This window comes from Cetorhinus maximus, chromosome 3 (genome assembly GCF_964194155.1).
Source record: "Cetorhinus maximus chromosome 3, sCetMax3.hap1.1, whole genome shotgun sequence".
Lineage (NCBI taxonomy): Eukaryota > Metazoa > Chordata > Chondrichthyes > Lamniformes > Cetorhinidae > Cetorhinus > Cetorhinus maximus.
The window spans coordinates 179,901,504-179,920,918 of NC_135881.1; the positions used below are offsets into that span (position 1 = coordinate 179,901,504).

General features: G+C 40.4%; 2 protein-coding genes across 3 annotated transcripts in view; one reads left to right on the plus strand and one right to left on the minus strand.

Annotated features, from left to right (window-relative positions):
* mrpl32 (mitochondrial ribosomal protein L32) overlaps nt 1-2,158 on the minus strand; it is a 30,430-nt gene extending 28,272 nt beyond the window's left edge. Inside the window, exon 1 of one of the 2 annotated variants that reach the window (XM_078539346.1) lies at nt 2,006-2,158. In XM_078539346.1, the coding sequence (XP_078395472.1) occupies nt 2,006-2,090 (85 nt within the window). In that variant the 5' untranslated portion in view covers nt 2,091-2,158. The remainder of the gene's footprint in view (nt 1-2,005) is intronic. The other variant, XM_078539347.1, reaches the window with a different exon arrangement.
* A 182-nt stretch (nt 2,159-2,340) lies between these two features.
* psma2a (proteasome 20S subunit alpha 2a) lies at nt 2,341-17,483 on the plus strand. Its single transcript, XM_078539348.1, has 8 exons — nt 2,341-2,471; nt 7,201-7,277; nt 10,720-10,852; nt 12,390-12,512; nt 13,705-13,786; nt 15,005-15,078; nt 15,654-15,711; nt 15,821-17,483. The coding sequence occupies exons 1-8, from the start codon at nt 2,428-2,430 to the stop codon at nt 15,935-15,937; spliced, it is 708 nt and encodes a 235-aa protein (XP_078395474.1). The 5' UTR covers nt 2,341-2,427; the 3' UTR covers nt 15,938-17,483.
* Nucleotides 17,484-19,415: the final 1,932 nt, after the last annotated feature.

Genomic DNA, 19,415 nt, shown 5'->3' on the forward strand with positions numbered 1-19,415 from the left:
AATTTGTTCATCGCTCAGATAGCAATCCAGAGATTATTTGTGGTTTTGCTTTTTAATATAGTCCCAGCTGCTCATACTCCCATATCAAACCTCCTTCTTAGTCCTACCTATGTCGTTGGTATCCACATGGACCATAGCAACTGGATTCTTCCCCTCCCACTCCAAGTTCCTCTCCAACCCCGAGGAGATGTTAACCCTGGCACTGGGAAGACAACACAGCCTTCAGTCTGCAGAGAACTGTATGTATCCCCTTGAGTATATTGTCTCCTGCTGCAGCTACATTCCTCTTAACTCTGCAACTTGAATGGCCCCCTTCACCACTATGCCATGGTCAGTTTGCTCATCCTCCCTGCAGTCCCTAATCTTGTCCACACAAGCCACAAGAACTTCAAAACTGTTGGAAAATTGCACAGGCTGAGGCTCCTCCAGTATCATCTCTGGATCCCCATGCCTGCCTCACTCACTTTCACAACCTCCTACCCCACACCACAGACCAAATTCAAAATACCTAGCCTAAGGGGTATGACTGCACCCTGGAACAAAGTGCCCAGACAACCTTTCTCCTCCCTGGTGCATTGCAGTATCCAAAGCTCAGACTCCAGCTCATCAACTCTGAGCCAAAGTTCCTCAAGCTGCAGACTTACTGCAAATATAGTTGCTGTGGATCACACTGGTGTCCACCAGCTCACACACACATGCTGCAGCTTCTACACATCATCTTCCATGCCATCATTACTGTGTTTTATTTAACAAATTAGGTTTGGAAATATCACTATATGATTATCTGTAGTTATATCAAATGGTTTAACTAGTTAAGCTATAAGTTTAATATTTAATATTTATATTAAATAATAAATATTTAGTGGTGCAACTTAACATAAATAGTTGTTTTGATTTGTAATGACTTCTATGAACTGCAAAACTCCTCAGAGTTATAAAGCACAGAAACAGGCCCTTCGGGCCATTGTGTCCGTGCCGGCCATCAAGCACCAATCTATTCTAATCATGTTTTCCAGCACTTGGCCCGTAGCCCGGGATGCTATGGCGTTTCAAGTGCTCATCTAAATACTACTTAATGTTGAGAGGGTTCCTGCCTCTACCAACCCCTCAGGCAGTGTTCCAGATTCCAACCACCCTCTGGGTGAAAAAATGTTTCCTCAAATCCCCTCTAAACCTCCTACCCCTTACCTTAAAATCTATGCCCCCCTGGTTATTGACACCTCTGCTAAGGGGAAAAGTTTCTTCCTATCCACCCTATTTATGCCCCTCATAATTTTGTATACCTCTAACAGGTTCCCCCCTCAGCCTTATCTGCTTTAAAGAAAACTAAATACATCCTGTCTAATGTGTTCCATAACTGTAGATAGGGCAGGCTTGTGCTATTACAGCCATCTATGGCTCATACTTGGAGGATCAATGTCCTTAGCTTCCATACTCTTTCAGAGTCAGAGGCAGGATATTAGAAAACTTCAGCAACTTTTCTTTGGTTGAACAGTTGCAGAGTTTTGTTGTGAATGTTATTGCTTTTGATGCAAAAGCTCCATTTGTGATCAAAACAACCAAATTAAGAGTATTGTTGGGAAAGCCGCCAAAACCATAATACATAATATCAAACTCTTCAATCACTGTTCATCTGCTATTTACAGGTGAATGACAAAAGCCATCAGAATAAAAATAAGCACACCATTGCAACAGATATCAGAGGCAACTGAACATGGCCCTTATACCATAGATAATGACTGTTATATAAACGGACTGATGAATGAATGAATACGTGGGTGGCTAGATTGACAGGGAAATGATGGGTGGGTGGGTGGGTGGGTGGGTCGGTCGGTCGGTCGGTCGGTCGGTCGTTAGGTAGGTAGGTAGGTAGGTAGGTAGGTAGGTAGGTAGGTAGGTAGGTAGGTAGATAGATAGATACATTCCTAGAATGACAGAATCCACACCCTCCCTGATATCCATCCTATCCATCCTTATCCCACTGTTGCTACCCTCAAATTCTCACCTAAGCGTTGCTGAAGCCCAAACCCTTGCAACAGAGCACGTTCCAGTGCCGACCATGACACAAGCAGCCGCTGCAGCATCGCCATTGCAGAGCGGAGGGGTCAGAATAAGAACCGGACGCTGCAAGGCTTCAACCCTACCACGCAGGCGCGACAATCACAGCGCGCGCGCGGATAGGCTGGCAACTTCGACATGTGACCATCGCCTTTAACCCCCCCCCCCCCCCCCCCCCGGCCGTGACACCGCCTCTTGCACTACAGATCCCAGCGTCCCTCGCGCACGGTTGTCGCCTGCATTCTAGTGCAGTGCATGCCGGTAGTTGTAGTTTCAGGGCAGCGGCGGAAGGCCGCCTCTGCTGGATGTGACGTTTAGTTGCGAGTAAAACATCCGCTCCCAGTATTCCAGAGAGTGAGCGGCAGAAAGATGGCGGCGGACCGGGGATACAGCTTCTCCCTCACTACATTCAGGTAAAGCGGCCCCCCAAATCCTCTCTCATTTACTCAGTGTGGAAGAGTATCCTTCCCGGTGGAAACAGCTGCCGTTCTCTGGCCCTCAGCCTTTTCAGGTTTGAGGCCACATCCAAGCGCTGTAAGTTGCAGAGTCACCTTTCCTGTCGGCCGGCCAACCGGTTGCTCGGCGGCTCCCAAGTAGGAGGCCCTCGGGCCGCCGTTTTACCGAAAGCTTCTTGGACCTTTACCTCTGTGGGTCCGTGTTCACCCCCGTAGGCTTGTAGGAGGACCCGCGCCAAGGCCCACAGGCGAACCGTGTCCAAACTTGGTTTTACTTTCGATCTGGAGGCGTTGCTGGCAGCACTCGATCTACTGGCGCTGAGGGTACATTAACGGTCCGGTAGGGGTAATCTTTGATTACCCTGAGAAGGTAATGCAGGACCTTCTCTCTCAGCCCTCATGGCGGAAATAAGAAGAGAATAACAGCTTCTTATCTGGTGATATGTCCCGAGTCAGGATCTAGCGTTAAAAAAAAAACTAAAAAGAAAACTGGAGGGAAGCTGTTGGTTCAGTTACCTGTAACGAATGCAATCGTGGCGGATCCCGTGCCCAACTTCCATTTTAATTTAAAACCGTCTTCTGGATTTACCCTCCACCACCTCCCGCCCCCCTTCTGACACATCTCTCCATAAGATCATCTCGAGTGCTTTTTTTTTCCAGGCTGAGGGATTTGAATCTAAAGATCCACCTTTTTACTCATTAAGCTGTGCCATGTGAATGAAAAACAGAAAATGCTGGAAAAACTCAGGCCTGGCAGCATCTGTGGAGAGAGAAACAGAGTTAATGTTTCAAGTCCGTATGACTCTTCTTCATACAGACTTGAAACGTTAACTCTGTTTCTCCCTCCACAGATGCTGCCAGACCTGATTTTGTTCAGCATTTTTTAATTCTTATTTCAGATTTCCAGCATCCGCAATATTTTGCTTTTGTCTAAGTTATTGAGAAACACTGGAATAATTCAGTCACTGTGCCATCAGATCTCTGTTTGTTTGTTTTTGGGATGGGAGCATTGTTGGCAAGATCATCATTAGTTGCCCACCCCTAATTTCTCTCGAGAAGGTGGTGGTCAGCTGCCTTCTTGAAACACTGAAATCCATGTGGTGTAGATGCACCTACAGTGCTGTTAGGGAGGAAGTTTCAGGATTTTGGCTCCGCAACAATGATTGGTATCAAGTTCCAAATCAGGATGGCGTGTGGAGGGGAACTTGCCTGTGGTGATGTTTCCATGAGCCTACTGCCTTTGTCCGTCTAGATGGTAGAGCTTGCAGGTTTGGAAGGTGCTGTGGAGAGATCCTTGGCGGCTTGCTGCAGTGAATCTCATAGATGGTACTCACTATCTGCCAGTTGTGGAGGGAGTAAACTTTTATGGTGGTGGGTGCCAATCAAGCAGGTTGCTATGTCTTGAATGGTGTCAAATTTCTCGAGTGTTGAAGGAGCTGCACTCATCCAGGCAAGTGGAAAGTATTTGATCACACTCCTGACTTGCACCTTGTAGGTGCCTGACAGGTTTTGGGGAGCCAGGAGGTGAGTTACTCACAGAATCTTTACAGTGTAGATGGAGCCCATTGAGTCTGCACTGGCTCTCTGAAAGAACATTCTACCTAGTCCTACTCCCCTGTCTTTTCCCCGTAACCTTGTACATTCTTTCTTTTCAGATAGCAATCCAATTCCCATTTGAATACCTTGAACGAACCTGCCTCCACTACCCTCTCAGGAAGTTCGTCCCAGACATCATCCACCTGCTGGGTGAAAACATTTTCCTTCACATCACTATTACTCTTTTTGCCAATTATTCTGAATCTGTGCCCTTTAGTTCTTGATGCTCTCTTGAGTGGGAATTCCCAGCTTCTGACCTGCTCTTGGAGCCACAGTATCTGGTCAATGGTAGCCCCCGGGGTGCTGATTATGGTAGATTTAGCAATGGTAATTCTGTTGAATGTCATGGGGAGATGGTTGGATTCTCTCTTGTTGGATATGGTCAATGTTTGGTGCTTATTTGGTGCAAATGTTAAAGTAAAAGCAAAATACTGTGGATGCTGGAAATCTGAAACAAAAACAGAAAATGCTGGAAAAACTCATCAGGCCTGACAGCATCTGTGGAGAGAGAAAAACAAAGTTAACGTTTCGAGTCCGTATGACCCTTCTTCAGAGATGGAAGAGCCTGGGACATTGGTTGTAAGGTATGATTCAGGGAGTATGACTGTCAGGCTGTTGCTTGATTAGTCCATGGGACAGCTGTCCCAATTTTGGTATACGCCCCCTGCTGTTAGTGAGGAGATGTTTGTAGAGTCCCCAGGGCAGGGTGAGCCTTTGTCCTTTCCTCTACTGAGGTCGATGCCGGGCAGTTTGTCCGGTTTTATAATTTGACTTTTTTGTAGCAATTGTCCATGAACGAGTGGCTTGTTGAGGGCAGTTAAGAATCAATCACATTATTGTGTGTCTGTATTCACATGGACCAGACAGGGTAAGCACAGCAGATTTCCTTCCCTGAAGGACATTAGTGAAACACATGGGTTTTTATGATGATCCATTATTTGTGAGACCAGCATTTTATTCCAGCTTTTATTAACTAATTTTAGATTCTCCAGAATATCTCCCATATATCTTTGCATGGATTCTGCCCTTCGTTCTGTCACGCTCTCCTCCAGCCCTACCTCCCAGTTTACACCGTGTGTTCTTGGGACCTTGACCGACTCTGCTATGGATATCAGAATCTTCAGTCCTACATTCTGCAATTCCCCCTGTTATGGAGAGCCTTGAGAAGTTTTGTTGTGTGAAAGGAAGTAGTAAATGCTTTTGGTGCCTCCAGATGCTGCATTATGTCACTTAGGCTTGGAACGTGGATATCAAAGCCTGATTGAAAGAGATCCAAGCAGTTGATTCATGTTGGTGCCTGTGGCTCCTGGTGAATATAGCTTGATGACATTTCTGGGATTTTATTGAGAGAAGGTGAAGGTGCCCTGGTTTTATCAATAAAAGTAAAACCTCAATTACAGTGTAATGCCATGTGTTCAAATAGCTTTCTCCCTCTAATTTTCATTGTGAGAAAGCACCAAATTTAAATTGTATGGAATTTAATTTATGACAATGGTGTCACTTATAAGGATTTGTTTTAATTTAAATATGCTGCTACAAATTTTTCTTCAAAAAAATTCACCTCCCCATAACCTTAGGTTTTTGTATAAAAGTTAGTGGTTCCATGTGTGAGTGTAACAATGTGACACTGATCTCATTTGCACATAAAAGTTATTATTATAAGACTTGCTCAATTCAATAAGCCACTTGTTCCATTTAAATATGAGGCTGCTCCATATGGACTCAAACCTCAATTTCATTTGAATAATTAGATTTATTTGTGTGCTCTTCAATATGAGTTTTTCTCCAACTCCCAATGTCGTTTTTAACCTGCTATCACTCTTATTAAGCTGAAAGCTGCTCTCCTATTGGAAGTAGCAAAATTAGATTTACAACTTACTGAGTTGAAATTTGTCACTGGAAAAACAAAATAAGCAAATAATTTACTGCTACATTTATGGAGTATAGTCATATTTCAGCAGGTAATAAGATATGAATCATATCAATTGGGTGCAATGCTACATTTCTCCAAGCTGATTTGATTTACTTTGAATTTTATTGTTCTCTTGCCTGTGCCTGGCAGATATTCATCCCTTAACCAATATCTGGTTGTTATCCCATTACTATTTGTGGGACATTGTGTGCTAATTGGCTGCTGTGTTTCCTGCATTACAAAAGTGATTACACTTCAAAGGTACTTCATTTGGCTGTAACGCACTTTGGAATAGTCACAGGCTTTTAGAGGTGCTATATAAATGCAAGTCTTTTGTCAGTGCATTTACTATTGTATTTTCCTGTATATTGGCAATTTAGTTATTATCAAGAACTTTATTTTTGGTTCCTTATATTACATCTTCATTATAGTGAAGGTGTATATGTAAATGAATGTTTCAACGCTACATGTAAACATAGAGATGGTCCATTTGAGGCTTCTTCCTCAATCAGTTAAATTTTTAATGTTCTAAGAAGGTACAAGATCTGATTCCCAGGCCTGATCTCAGCCAGGGTAGCAGTAGTTTTCTGGCAAATTGGCTTTGGTATTCCTGGAATTGGGTGGTGATAATTGGACACAATGGATCTTGGTCGCTATTCAGTGACCCCTACTGGAAGTAAATTTTAGGTGAGGGTGTGATAGGGCCTGAATGTGCTGCCTAAGGTCAAATTACCTGCCAGTTCTGACTCGATTCACTTAGAAGAACGATTGTCTAAGGTAGCCAGGGAAGGCTCTTGCTGCCCATGGCACTGTAACTCAGTGAAGCGTTGACACCTTTGAGTGTGGCGGAAATTGATGAAAGAAAACTGTGGGCCATAAATATTGTGCCTCTGTGTTTACATGTACAGGTGATATTGATTGTACCAGTTATGTATAGGTGTGTTATTCTTGCTTTGGTGTGGGATGTTTGCACTGAGGAAAGCAAAATGTTCAATTTGCATTCATGTAAAGGAGTTTGTGTTTGTGCTTTGCAGAGAAACCGATGTTGGATCTGAAACTGTTTTGGTATTCTGTGTAAATATTACAAAATTAAACTAGGAAATCTAAGGAGAAAAATTATTCACTAAAAGTGCTCTTAATTTCAGTTTCATTTATACTGTTTTGTATTTTATCTTGCAGCCCTTCAGGCAAACTAGTCCAGATTGAGTATGCTTTGGCAGCTGTAGCTGCGGGAGCTCCAGCAGTGGGAATCAAAGGTATGGACAGCAGTGCTACCACCATGCAGTTTTAACTACTTCAAGGCTGGCAACTCCTGCAAAGGAATTTTCTTTTCATACTTTTTTTTCATGTCTTACATGAGAAGTTAACTATTATATTCATTCTTGGGATATGGGCATTGTTAACAAGGTTGGTGTTTGTTGCACAGCACTTGTTGCCTTTGAGGTGGCAATAGTGGGCTGGCATCTTGAATCACTGCAGTTCATGTGGCGAAGGTGCTCTCCCACAGTGCTGTTAGGTAGAGAATACCAGTGACTAGAATGGAATGGCACATGGCTTGGAGGTAAACTTGGGAGGTGATGGTGTTCCAATGCACTAGTTGCCTCCTCCTTTAGATGGTAGAGTTTGTGGGTTTGGAAAGTATTGTCAAATAAATGTCTGGGTAAAATTTTCAGAGTAATTTTCTTCGGATTATGTTAATTTACAAGTGCTCCCAAAGAAGTCCTGTATATAGCCAGTTACTCAGTTGCATGTACATCAATTGAAGACTACATGGGGCTTTTGCAGTGCACCTGCTCTACAGTTTAAGGTCAGTGTTTCTAGCCTTTCTAGAGGCAGATCAGATGGTCAAGTATTAGCAGAGACTTGTGTCCAGTGGGAAGCCATGGCAGGTTTGATTCCTGACTCTGGCTCGATCTCAGTGAAACGAGTGCAATGGTTAATTTCAAAATCCTGGCTAGGAAGAGGAAAAATCATCTGACTCCTGATGACTATCTTTGACTCTTCCTACAAAGTATGCATGTGTGGAGCTCTGGGGGTGGCAGGTACCAATGTTCAGTATTTAGATGCTTGGTTGAAGCACCAAGTAGCTTGCAGCCCTGCAAAGCCATACATAGCATAAGCCTACAAGAAAAGGGGAGCAATGTGAGAGTTGTACTAGCAACTCATTGAAATACATGTTTTCTCCTTTCAAGAATTGGTTCGCTGGCAGGAAGCAAAGGGTGATGGTCAGTGGGCTTTTTTGCGACTGGAAAGCTGTTTCCAATGAGGTTCCGTGGGGCTCATTATCTGCATCATGACTTAGACTTAAATGTGTGCAGGATATGATTAAGATGTTGGCAGGTGTTAGAAAAATTGGCAGTGTGTTTGAAAGAAAAAGAAAGTTGAAGGCTCAAGCAAGGTGTAAATGGAATAGTCAGATCAACAGAAAAAGGAAAATGGAATTCGATCCAGCGAAATGTGATGTAATGTATTTGAGGAGGGTAAACAAGGCAAGGGAATACACAGTAAGTGGTAGGATACTGTGGTGTGCAGTGCAGCAGAGGGATATTGGAGTACATGACCATAGATCCCTAAAGGTAGTAAATCAGGTCGATAAGGCAGGTAGACAGGCACAAAAAAAAAAATTCAGGAGAATGATTCCAGGGATGAGGAATTTCACTTACATGGATAGATTGGAGAAGCTGTTCTCCTTGGAGAAGAGAAGATTAAGAAGAGATTTGTTAGAGGTATTTAAATCATAATGTGTCTGGCCAGAATAGATAGAGCAAAACTGTTTCCATTGGTGAAAGGATTGAGAAGCAGAGGACACCGATTTAAGGTGACTGGCAAAAGAAGCAATAGAGAGATGATAACATTTTTAAACAGTGAGTGGTTAGGAACTGAATAAAGTGTCTGAGAGTGTGTTGGAGGCAGTTTCAATTGAGGCTTTCAAAAGAGAATTGGTTAATTATCTGAAGAAACAAAAATTGCAGTGATGGGGGTGGGAAAGGTGGGGGACTGAATAAGTTGCTGTTGCAGGGAGCCAGCACGGACACAATGGGCTGAATAGCTGCCTCCTGTGCTGCAACCATTTTATGATTCTATGATTCCATGTTAAGGTAATTAAAATATGCAGGATACTTTATTAGACGAGGCATAGAATATATGAGTTTGGAGGTTATGCTAGAATCAGCCTTGTTGGGGGTTGGTCTTATAGTTCGGATGTCAGATATCAGACTGCCAAAGCAGGTCATTTCTCCCAGCTCAGTCAGGGCAGACGCACCAGATGAGGACAAAAGAAGCGCTTCAAGGCTGTGCCAAAAGCCAACATGAAGAAATGCAACATTGACATCAACTCCTGGGGGACCACTGTCTTGGCCCCAACCAGATGGTGGCAGAGTATATGGGAAGGATCCCAGCATTTTGAGGTTCAGTGATGACAAAATGAAGAGGAAAAGTGAAAGTGGCAAAAAAGAACACACCATCACCCAAACTGATAACACATGGCCAGACATCCCACATGATAACAGATGTCCTACGTGCTATAAAGTCTGTAAATCTTGAATCGGCCTCATCAGCTATCCTCAGACTCATGGAAGACAATCGCTAGCGAGGGATAGCCAATAATAATAAACTACAGTCAGGCCACAGCTGCAGTACTGTGTGCAGTTCTGGTTACCATATTACAGCAAGGATGTGGTTGTGCTAGAGAGAGTAAAATAAGAAATTTATGAGGATGTTGGCAGTCAGGAGAATTTTTGCAATGAAGAAAGATTAGATTGGCTGGGGTTATTTTCTTTTGAATAGAGGAAGCTGAGGGGAGATTTAATTAAGATGCATAAAATAATGAAGAGCCTGGATAGGGTGGATAGGAAGCACCTACTTCTCTTAGAAGAGAGTACAGTAACAAGGGGGATATAGATTGAAAGTAATTGGTGGAAGGATTATAGGAGGCTTGAGTAATTTTTTTTCCCTCAGAGGGGTGATGGGAGTTTGGAACTCACTGTTTGAACTGGTGGGATAGGCAGGAACTCTTGTTGCATTTAATAAGTACTTGCATATGCAAGTGCCGTAACCTACAAGGCTAAGGACCAAAATCTAGAAAGTGGGATTAGTCTGGGTAGTTCTTTTTTGGCCGACACGGACATAATAGGACAAATGGCTGTAAATTTCTATGTTTCTAATTGTTAAAATTTATTTGTGGGAGAATGCTGTTTTTGTATGACAACCTAGTTGATCTGGAGCCCCATTTGTGAAAATGCAGACATATCCTAAATCCTCATTTGTTAAATGGCTGTTTAACTATCTGATAGCTCTTCTGAGTCAGACAGTTGTGGGTTCAAGTCCCATGCCGGGCTGACTATATAATATGGACTGTGGGATGCAGCGCTATTTTATTAGTGATGTCATCTTTTAAATGAGATGTTCGATCGGTGATTCCTTAACCAACATTCCAAAAGAAAACAGATCTATCTCATTGCTATTCACTGTGCAAATTAGCTGCTGGGATGTTGACATTAATCCATATCGCTATCATGGTTGAGATCAGCTAATTAACATCAGAGACTGCGCATCAAAAATAATTCTCTGAAGCACTTTGAGATGTCCTGAGGACATGAAAGGACATGAAAATTAGCACATCATAAATGGATAGAGGCGAAGTGTATGTATCCAGTACTGTTGTATCTCTAAATATGTTTTTAAAAAAAACCTTTCCAGCTTCCAATGGCGTTGTTTTGGCAACAGAGAAGAAACAGAAATCCATTCTTTATGATGAACAGAGTGTACACAAAGTGGAACCAATCACAAAGCACATAGGAATGGTGTATAGTGGAATGGGCCCAGACTACAGGTAGGCGAGACAAATGCATGAACTTGATTGCTCTTGGTATCCTGTTTGCAGGTAATGGTCAAGAAATCTCAGGTTTCTCAACGTCAGACCCCCCACCCCCATTTCCCCCAGTCAATTATTTCTGCCACCAGCATTTAGCTTCCAGTGATGTCATTGAATTGACACCTTTATTTTAAGGCTAGTGAGATGTGTTGCATGTGACACTACTGTCCTGCAACCTAATGATACTCTATTGCAGTGAGACAATGATGGGATTGCATCTGCAAAATTTAACAAGTTTAACCACTGAATTGTACTGAGTCCTGTTGATAGAGGTGACAAACTTAAGGCTATTCGTTACTATATGTACATGTTAGGGCAAAGGCTTTTGGAACAAAGCCAGTTCTATTTTTTTTTTCAAATCATAAAACTGAAAGTACGACAAAAATGAAATCCTTTGTGACTTGAACTAGTACCTGATATGCATTTGAGTTTATGCGAAAGTTGTTATTTTAGAATCCGTGTAGCAGATTCTCAAGAGGATGGGAGGGGAAGTGAGCAGGTGGCTGTTGATCAGTCACTAAAATACATCAACCCCACTGCTGGCAATATTATGGACAGGAAACATTCTGAGGTAACTGTGAAGCTATGAATATTTGGTCCTGTGACTACAAATATTTAATGTTACGAAATGGATTAAAAGTACTTATCTGAGAGTATTGTTAGCACAATCCTAGAAACTGGAAGCCTGTTAACTTTTCCTTAGTGCTGAAGGGAACAGTTCAAAATTGCTGCCTAAATCAAGACCATAGCTGGAATCTTTTTGTCCGGCACTGCTGGCAGAAGAAGGTTGGAGCGTATACACACTGAAAACACTAAACAAACCTCTTAGTTTATAAAATACCCAAGGAGTAGTCCATTAATATCTTATTTGCTTGATTGCGTGATGAGTCCTGGCTTGATTAGACATGATTTGTAAATGTGAAAAACATTAATAATTTTATTACTGCTCAATGCAGTTTGCTCTTAAAATTAAAAACAAGTTGAAATGCTACAATATGGGACAGAACTAAAGTTGAAATTAGCAAAATATTGAAGTAAATGAAGGAGTAATGATTAGGTGATGGTAAGCTTGGGATTTTAAAACCTTGAAGATTGTGGCAAGACAAGGGGTTAATGGAATTTGGTAGTTTTAAGGTACTAGATAGAATAAGTAGCAGATTAAGTCTTGAGTGCATTGCAGTGAAGATATAAGAAGAAAAACAATATGCATTGTTCAGCCATTGCACTGACTGAAGCTTGCGTCCGCTGAAGCAGTGCAGTCTAGAGGATACTGACAATGCAAAGTGGAACCATAGGCAAAAGAGTGCGTGGCATGAGAAGATAGGGAAAGAAGACAGGATCCTGGACACCTCTGAGCTGATGACGGGGGGAATAGTGAGGGAACAAACCATTAGTTATAATAGCAGTTTGAATGGAAATGAGATAAGTCTTAGTTTTAATGGAAGGCTATTCGATGAGACAATATTGACAGTGTTATACTCTATATTCCTCACAGGGTGTTGATTCGCCGAGCCCGTAAGTTGGCACAGCAGTACTACCTTGTTTATCAAGAACCCATCCCCACAGCCCAGCTCGTACAGAGAGTGGCCTCTGTCATGCAGGAATATACACAGTCTGGGTAAGTCAGTGATATGGATTCTTCATATACTCAACGCAGATTATACCATTAATTGGTCACCAGGTATACAAGATCCACAATGGATTTACTAACTTTAGGTTAGTTCCCTGATGAGGTGTAATAGGCGCTTGCTGTTCAAAGTTATTCAAAATCAGTGGCCTTCTCTGAACAGAGTGATATGCCTCAGTGATTAGATCGAGTGGCAGCAAGAAACCTACTGTTACTTTGTTAGCAGATGATGCAATGAGATTACCTGATTCCAAAAATGGACGGTTTTCTCTGAGAGAAACATTCAAGGTGAGTTACTTTGCAATAGAGTTACTGTGAGATGTATGTTGCATTCTGCTGTGACTGAATCTGCAGTTCTGTGGAAGATTATGTTACTAGTCTAAATGAAGTTGTGAATATTTGAAGAGGTTGCAAAATAATATTGAGGGAAAAAACATAGATGTGTAAATTAAATTTCTTTAAAATATTACCTACCAGCAGAGACTCACCAAACACTTGCAGTCAGATTAATATACTTAACCAATTCTATTTTCACCTCCTCCCACCTGGTGCCATCTCCCCCACCTGTCACCGCCCAACCCCCCCCCCACCCCATCACTCCGTACCCAAGGTTTCATACCCAAGGTCTGCTGCCTTTGGGTTCATCATATTAACATTTTGTCCAGATTCCAAGTAAAGTTTCTCCAACAGCCCCTCCATGTATATATATGCACGTTTGAGCGATTTATTTGTTTATAGTCAAATGTTTTGTTTGCAATCATGTTTCAAAAGCTTTTTTTAAAAGATAGGGTAGGGATACAAAATCTATTCTTAAATGCTTGATGAGAAAATAAATTTAAGGAGAGACAGAATCCCTTATCTTCTATTGTGGCTATCAAGAATATACAAAACCCAAAATATGAAGTACACATTCACAGCCTTGTAGTCTGCAAATACAGAATGTCTAATTTGTCATTAACAGATAAAAATTCAAAACCTAAGCAGAATAATTCATTGGATGTAGAATGTTCTGGGATAATCTGAGAAATGAGGAAGTCCTATATAAATATCATTTTCTAACCTAATGGGGAGAGCTTCACCTTTCTTGCCAGTTTGACCTTTCAGAATATCCTGGTTATGTTGGCTACAGGGTCTTGCAACAGGGCGAAGGAGGATTAAAGCTCATTCTTTTGTCTTGTTTCAGTGGTGTTCGCCCATTTGGAGTGTCACTGCTGATTGCTGGCTGGGATGAAGGACGACCATATTTGTTCCAATCTGATCCATCTGTAAGTACTGCAGGAAAGCAGTTTTTAGCTCTAATCCTCAAGCTATTGTTTTTTTCTGATTTTGCTTTCTGGAGATAACGCAATATTCTGGAGATATGGAGATAAGCTCCATATCACTGCTAATCTTAATTTTATAAACCTATCACTATTTTAATAAATAAAAGCCTGTGCATTACAGTAATACAAAATTGAAACTAGATAATTGCACACTTTTCATTTTGGAACTCAAGCAATCTCTATTCAAGGGCACAGTTATCATGCAAACCCTTGAATCATTCTGCTAGAAGTGAAGTTTTGGGGAACTGGGTGGACTATGCAATTTAGCACATTTTCATCTGAATTAGTTCCATTCTAAGATCACCAAATGAAACAAGTCTGGGTGGCCCTAATTCAGTTCCTCATAGACATTGGCTCACAACACCAAATTGGCACTTGCACTCAAAGCGAAGCCAGAGGGATGGTACTCTGAGAAATAGAACAAATTTACAATTTTAGCAGTTGGGATTGTTGTTCTGAAGTTTGGAATATGCACATGCTGGGAAAGAGTAAAGGAAAACTGTGTCTGGCTATGTTCTACCTAATCCAAAATTACTTGCCAGTGTTATTCAGTGTTTGCTGTAAGATTCTTTTCCATGGCATTAATGTTATTTTAAAAAGAAATAAATATATTTTTTTTTTGCTCAAAGACTCCAAATGTGGGTAACCATAATGAAACTGGTGTGATATTTGCCAAAGTGTAAATCCTACAAGAGCAGCTCAGGCTTGGAATTCTGCAGGGAATAACTCACCTCCTGACTCCCCAAAGCCTGTCCACCATCAACAAGGTGCAACTTAGGAATTTGTTGGAATGCTGCCCACTTGCTTGGATGATTGCAACTTGAAGAGCGCATGAAGCTTGGCACCTTCCACGACAAAGCAGCCCGTTTGATGAGCACTTCTTCCATCATAACGTTGCTTTTAAAATAGCTGGAATTTTCACTCTACTGAAATTTACTGATACAATTTCATAATTTCTACTCAGTACTCTGGCTTTTTCCTTGGTTTCCTCTTAGTATTTCATATTTTATGTACAGTCAAGGGAAATTTGAGTATTTATGTCATGTATCCTTAATGTTATCAGGATAAAATGTCCTATGTGTTTGTTTTTGTTCTTTTTCAAGCTAATGAAAGTATGATTCTTTGACCAAACTTCTGTTCTTTATTTTTCCTTTCCAATAGGGTGCTTATTTCGCATGGAAAGCAACAGCTATGGGGAAGAATTATGTAAATGGGAAAACCTTCCTTGAAAAGAGGTAGAATAGCAATTATATTTACAATGCCTCAACATGAGAAATGGGGGTAGGGGGATGAGAGTAGATGGTGCTGTATTTCCTGTATGCCAAATGTAAGAAGATTCTAAATACGGTGTTTACAATGGACAGGATAATATTTTTCTTAGGATTGTTAGATAGGTCACTTCAAGCTGAATATTTTGATTTTTATTCCTACCCATTTGTTCTGTTCACAAAGCTTTTTGTACAGACTTTAAATTGAGCTTTTACTTAGGTGCTTCCAACTGTTTATATTGGGTAAATGTATATGTTTCATTCAGTATTCTCTGTTCTTGCCTAGCACACAATTGATTACAATGTAGAAACTTGCCAGCAGGTTTTCATAAATTTTTGGCAAATATGGTGAGATATGGTGACCATTAATGGAGTAATTATTTCAATATCTTTCTGTGACAAGTATCTGAGCATGTATCGTGCATTCGTGCATGGACATTATTTTAGAACCTTTTTATTCTTGTCTTAAGTCCTGGAAATGGTTAATGGAAGAAATTCTTGCAGGAGAAGCAAAACATTTCTTTGACTTTTTGTGCCTGTAGGTACAATGAAGATCTAGAACTTGAAGATGCCATTCATACAGCAATCTTAACACTAAAGGTCAGATTTCTTGTCTGTTGCTCAAATATCAATAACAGTTTAACTGGAGATACATTGCTCTACAAAAACTATGATACTGACCGGTGTGAAATTTTCCTTTCCCAAACAGGAAAGCTTTGAAGGCCAGATGACAGAAGACAACATAGAGGTTGGAATTTGTGATGTGGCAGGATTTCGCAGACTCACTCCAGCAGAAGTCAAAGACTATCTGGCTACCATAGTCTAACATTTATTCAAATGAGTTTTTTTAATTTGGAAGAAATACTGGTCAACTACTGATTACAATTTAAAAACCTTTTTATTCCGCTTTTTTGTTTTGGCAATGGTTAAATGGTCAATACAGTGTAAAACTATGTTGCACAAGTATAAGTATCTGATAAATCTTGTCTTAGAAATGAAAACAAATTTGTGAAGCTCTGTCATTTACTTTTTTTTACATGATGTCAATGAAACGATTTATACATTTTTTATTGTCTGTATTTCCCACAATTGCATAATTTTTCTGTCTTAATGAGGCTGCTGTTCTTAATTGCATGCCTTCTGGCACATTTTTTATCTCATGATGAGAGATAAAGTATGTGAAAAGGGAGAGAAAAATGCCACACAATATTTATAATCTCTGTGAAAGGGATTGCTGATCAGTTTTTGACTGGACTCTAATTCTACACTGCCCCTATAGGAAGGGAGGGAGAATTCCTAGAAGCCTTGTTTGATGCTTGGAAATTTTGTATTGCTCCTCCAATTCTGCATACCTAGAATTAGATAGCAAATATAACACAGATTTGTGCTATTCGGCCCAACTGGGCTTAAACTCTACAGTTTTTTATGTGTTTTTATTTTATATCATCTAAATCCTTGGCTTTTTAAGATCTGTTATGTCCCCCCTCCATATTTTTTCCCTAGAATGGAAGCAAGTTCAGTTTTGCATGGCTTCCTTTTGAAAACATTTCAAGTCTCCTTTTTGTTACTTTTTAATTTGTCTCCAGTGTATCAGTGTCATTTTGAACTTGAGGTTCCCAATATATTTGCTATGCTGTTAAATATAACCGTGCCCAAGTTGTGGTACAAGATCAAAATGATCTGCATTGATTCATCACCTGGCTTAAGTATGCATCCTTGTAGTGAATAGATTTGTTGTTAACTGTTCAATCAATAAGAGAGTTTGTGAATGGTTAGTACTGTTAATCACCCAAATAACTTTTCATGCATGCTAAACAATGACCATTCACTATATGCACATATCATGCTAAATATATATTATTTTAGTTATCTAAATTAAATCCAGGCTCATGCTTCATTGCAATACTGAGGAAATCCTACATGATTGCCTGTGCCAACCTTCAGGTGAGACTTTACAGTGAGGCCTAATCTTGCCTCTTGGGTGGATGTAGGAGATTCCACGGCACTATTTGAAGAGTAGGGAGTTCTCTACAATTTCCTGGTTATTATATCCCTCAACCAACATCTCTTTTTTTCAAAAAAAACCTCACTGCTATTTGTGGAACCATGCTGTGCACAAATTTGTGTTGTGTTTCCCACATTACAACAGGAACTACACTTCAAAATTACCTTGTCAACTGTAAAGCCAAATGGGAAGTCCTGAGGTAGTGAATGGCACTATATAAATTCAGGTTCTTTAATTAACACTGATCAAGCAGATTGCTTGTGGGACCTCAAATGGACAAGGGTACATTTCAATGAGTGTTATTTTGTAAAGATAATCAAGTAAAAAAAAAAAAATTAAACCACCTGAATATGTTCATTTTTCTCAATCCAGAAGGGCCATTGTTTCCATCTGTTTCTGGATTCAAGATCTTGAGCTGTGTTATTTGATGATGTTTGCCGGGAGGTGACCTCTCCCCAGCCTACTGTTCAATTCCAGTAGCAATGCCAAGTAATTTAGCATTTGTGGACATGTGTGCATTTTGGCTAAAAAAACAAATCAGTGTTTACAGTCATTGCCCAAGCAATTATAACTAGATTGCAGTAAAATTGTAAACTTTAGGAAAAATAGGGAGATGCCTCCTTTAAGACAGGAGAGACAATGAGGGAAAAGTCTGAGACAAATGATTACAGTGAAAGGAAGTATGTGAGCCATACAGCACAGTTGGACAACAGTAGAGAGATACTTGACAGGAAGAGAGAATCAATTAAAAACAAACATCCAGGTGTAATGGGGAGATCAACCAGTTAATGAATAGTGTAAGCAGCAAAGAACCCTGAAGAATCCTGATCAGACCTCTACTCAGTAACCCTCAGCAGACTTGTCTTTTGAATAACTGAAGTAATTATGTCATTTATGATTGTATCTAATTTACAATGCAGTAAATTCTTAACCAAGCCACCTGAGATTCCAGTTAATTCAACTCGCCATTCAATGAAGAAGATGGCCTTATTAGATTGTAATGCATTGCTGATTTGGGTGGCTTGGTTTCTATGTCTCATCTGATGTCATCCTTCCAACATTCCCTGCAATTTAGTAACCATTGTGGTAATACATTCCATAATCTTAACCTGTGGTAAGGAAAGGAAAATATTTGAAGTTCCTTTTCTGGTTTTAATGCTAATTCTAAGTCCCCCCCCGTCCCCCCCATGGTATTGATTTACCAGCCAATTTTACTAATTATCCTCTGAAATCCCTTCATAGTTTTGAATACTTCTATTAAAATCTCTCTCTCTGCTCCAGTGAACATGACCTGTATTTTCCAAGTTTCATGAGCAGTTTACTGACTCATTTGAAATGAAGCAAGCAGAATTTGTTCTGTTATACAAGCTACTTATGATGTGCCCACTCCCTTAATGTACTTGCCCTCCACATTATGTCCCTAATTTAGTATTGTCAGAAAATACTGAATCTCTCTCCACATCCAAAAATTTTATGAAAATAGAAAACAAGCAAAGCCTCGCCACAGTTTCCTATGGTGCACCATTAGTTACAGCTTGCATGTCTGAAGCAGTCATTTAATCCTATACACAGTATGCTACCCTCCAGCCATCCCTCTTATTATTGCTACCACCTTAACACCATGCACCTTCATTTTCACAAAATCAGATATGGAACTTTATGAAGTGCTTTTTGAAAGTTCAATTGCACTAAATGCATTGCATTTCCTTAGTCTGCATGCTCAGCAACCCCAAACAAATTTGATTAATCAAGTATGCACTTTACAAATTCATGTTGACTGTCCCCAACCAGCTCATATCTTAGTATTCACTGCCTCATTCCATTTTATAGTCCTTGCCGTTGTCAGACTAAATGAACTAAAGTTGCTGTTTTTTCCTTCAAGTACACCTGGCTATGCCTGAGACTCTTTTGGAATTGCCATGATTAGTCAACAACTCCGTTATCATTATATCATTTGATGGCCACAGTGGTAACCAGATCGTGGTATTTTTTCATCCAGCAATGTTCTTATGATGAATCACCAATATGCCAGTTACTTAAAGTACTACATGATATTTCTTCAATACCTGGAAAGCTTTATTTTTATGTGACCTTTTTGAACTGATCATCCATGGATTGAGAAGCGAGAAGTATACTACCAGATACTTTTTAAGGATCAAGTAATCATCTTGATGTCAGTTTTTTGATGTTAGGCATATTGTTGTATTACACTCCAAGCACATTAGACTTGGATTCTGGGAATTTTGCTCTGTGCAACAAAAAGCATTATGGTACATTTTGGGGAATTGCGAGTTGTGGT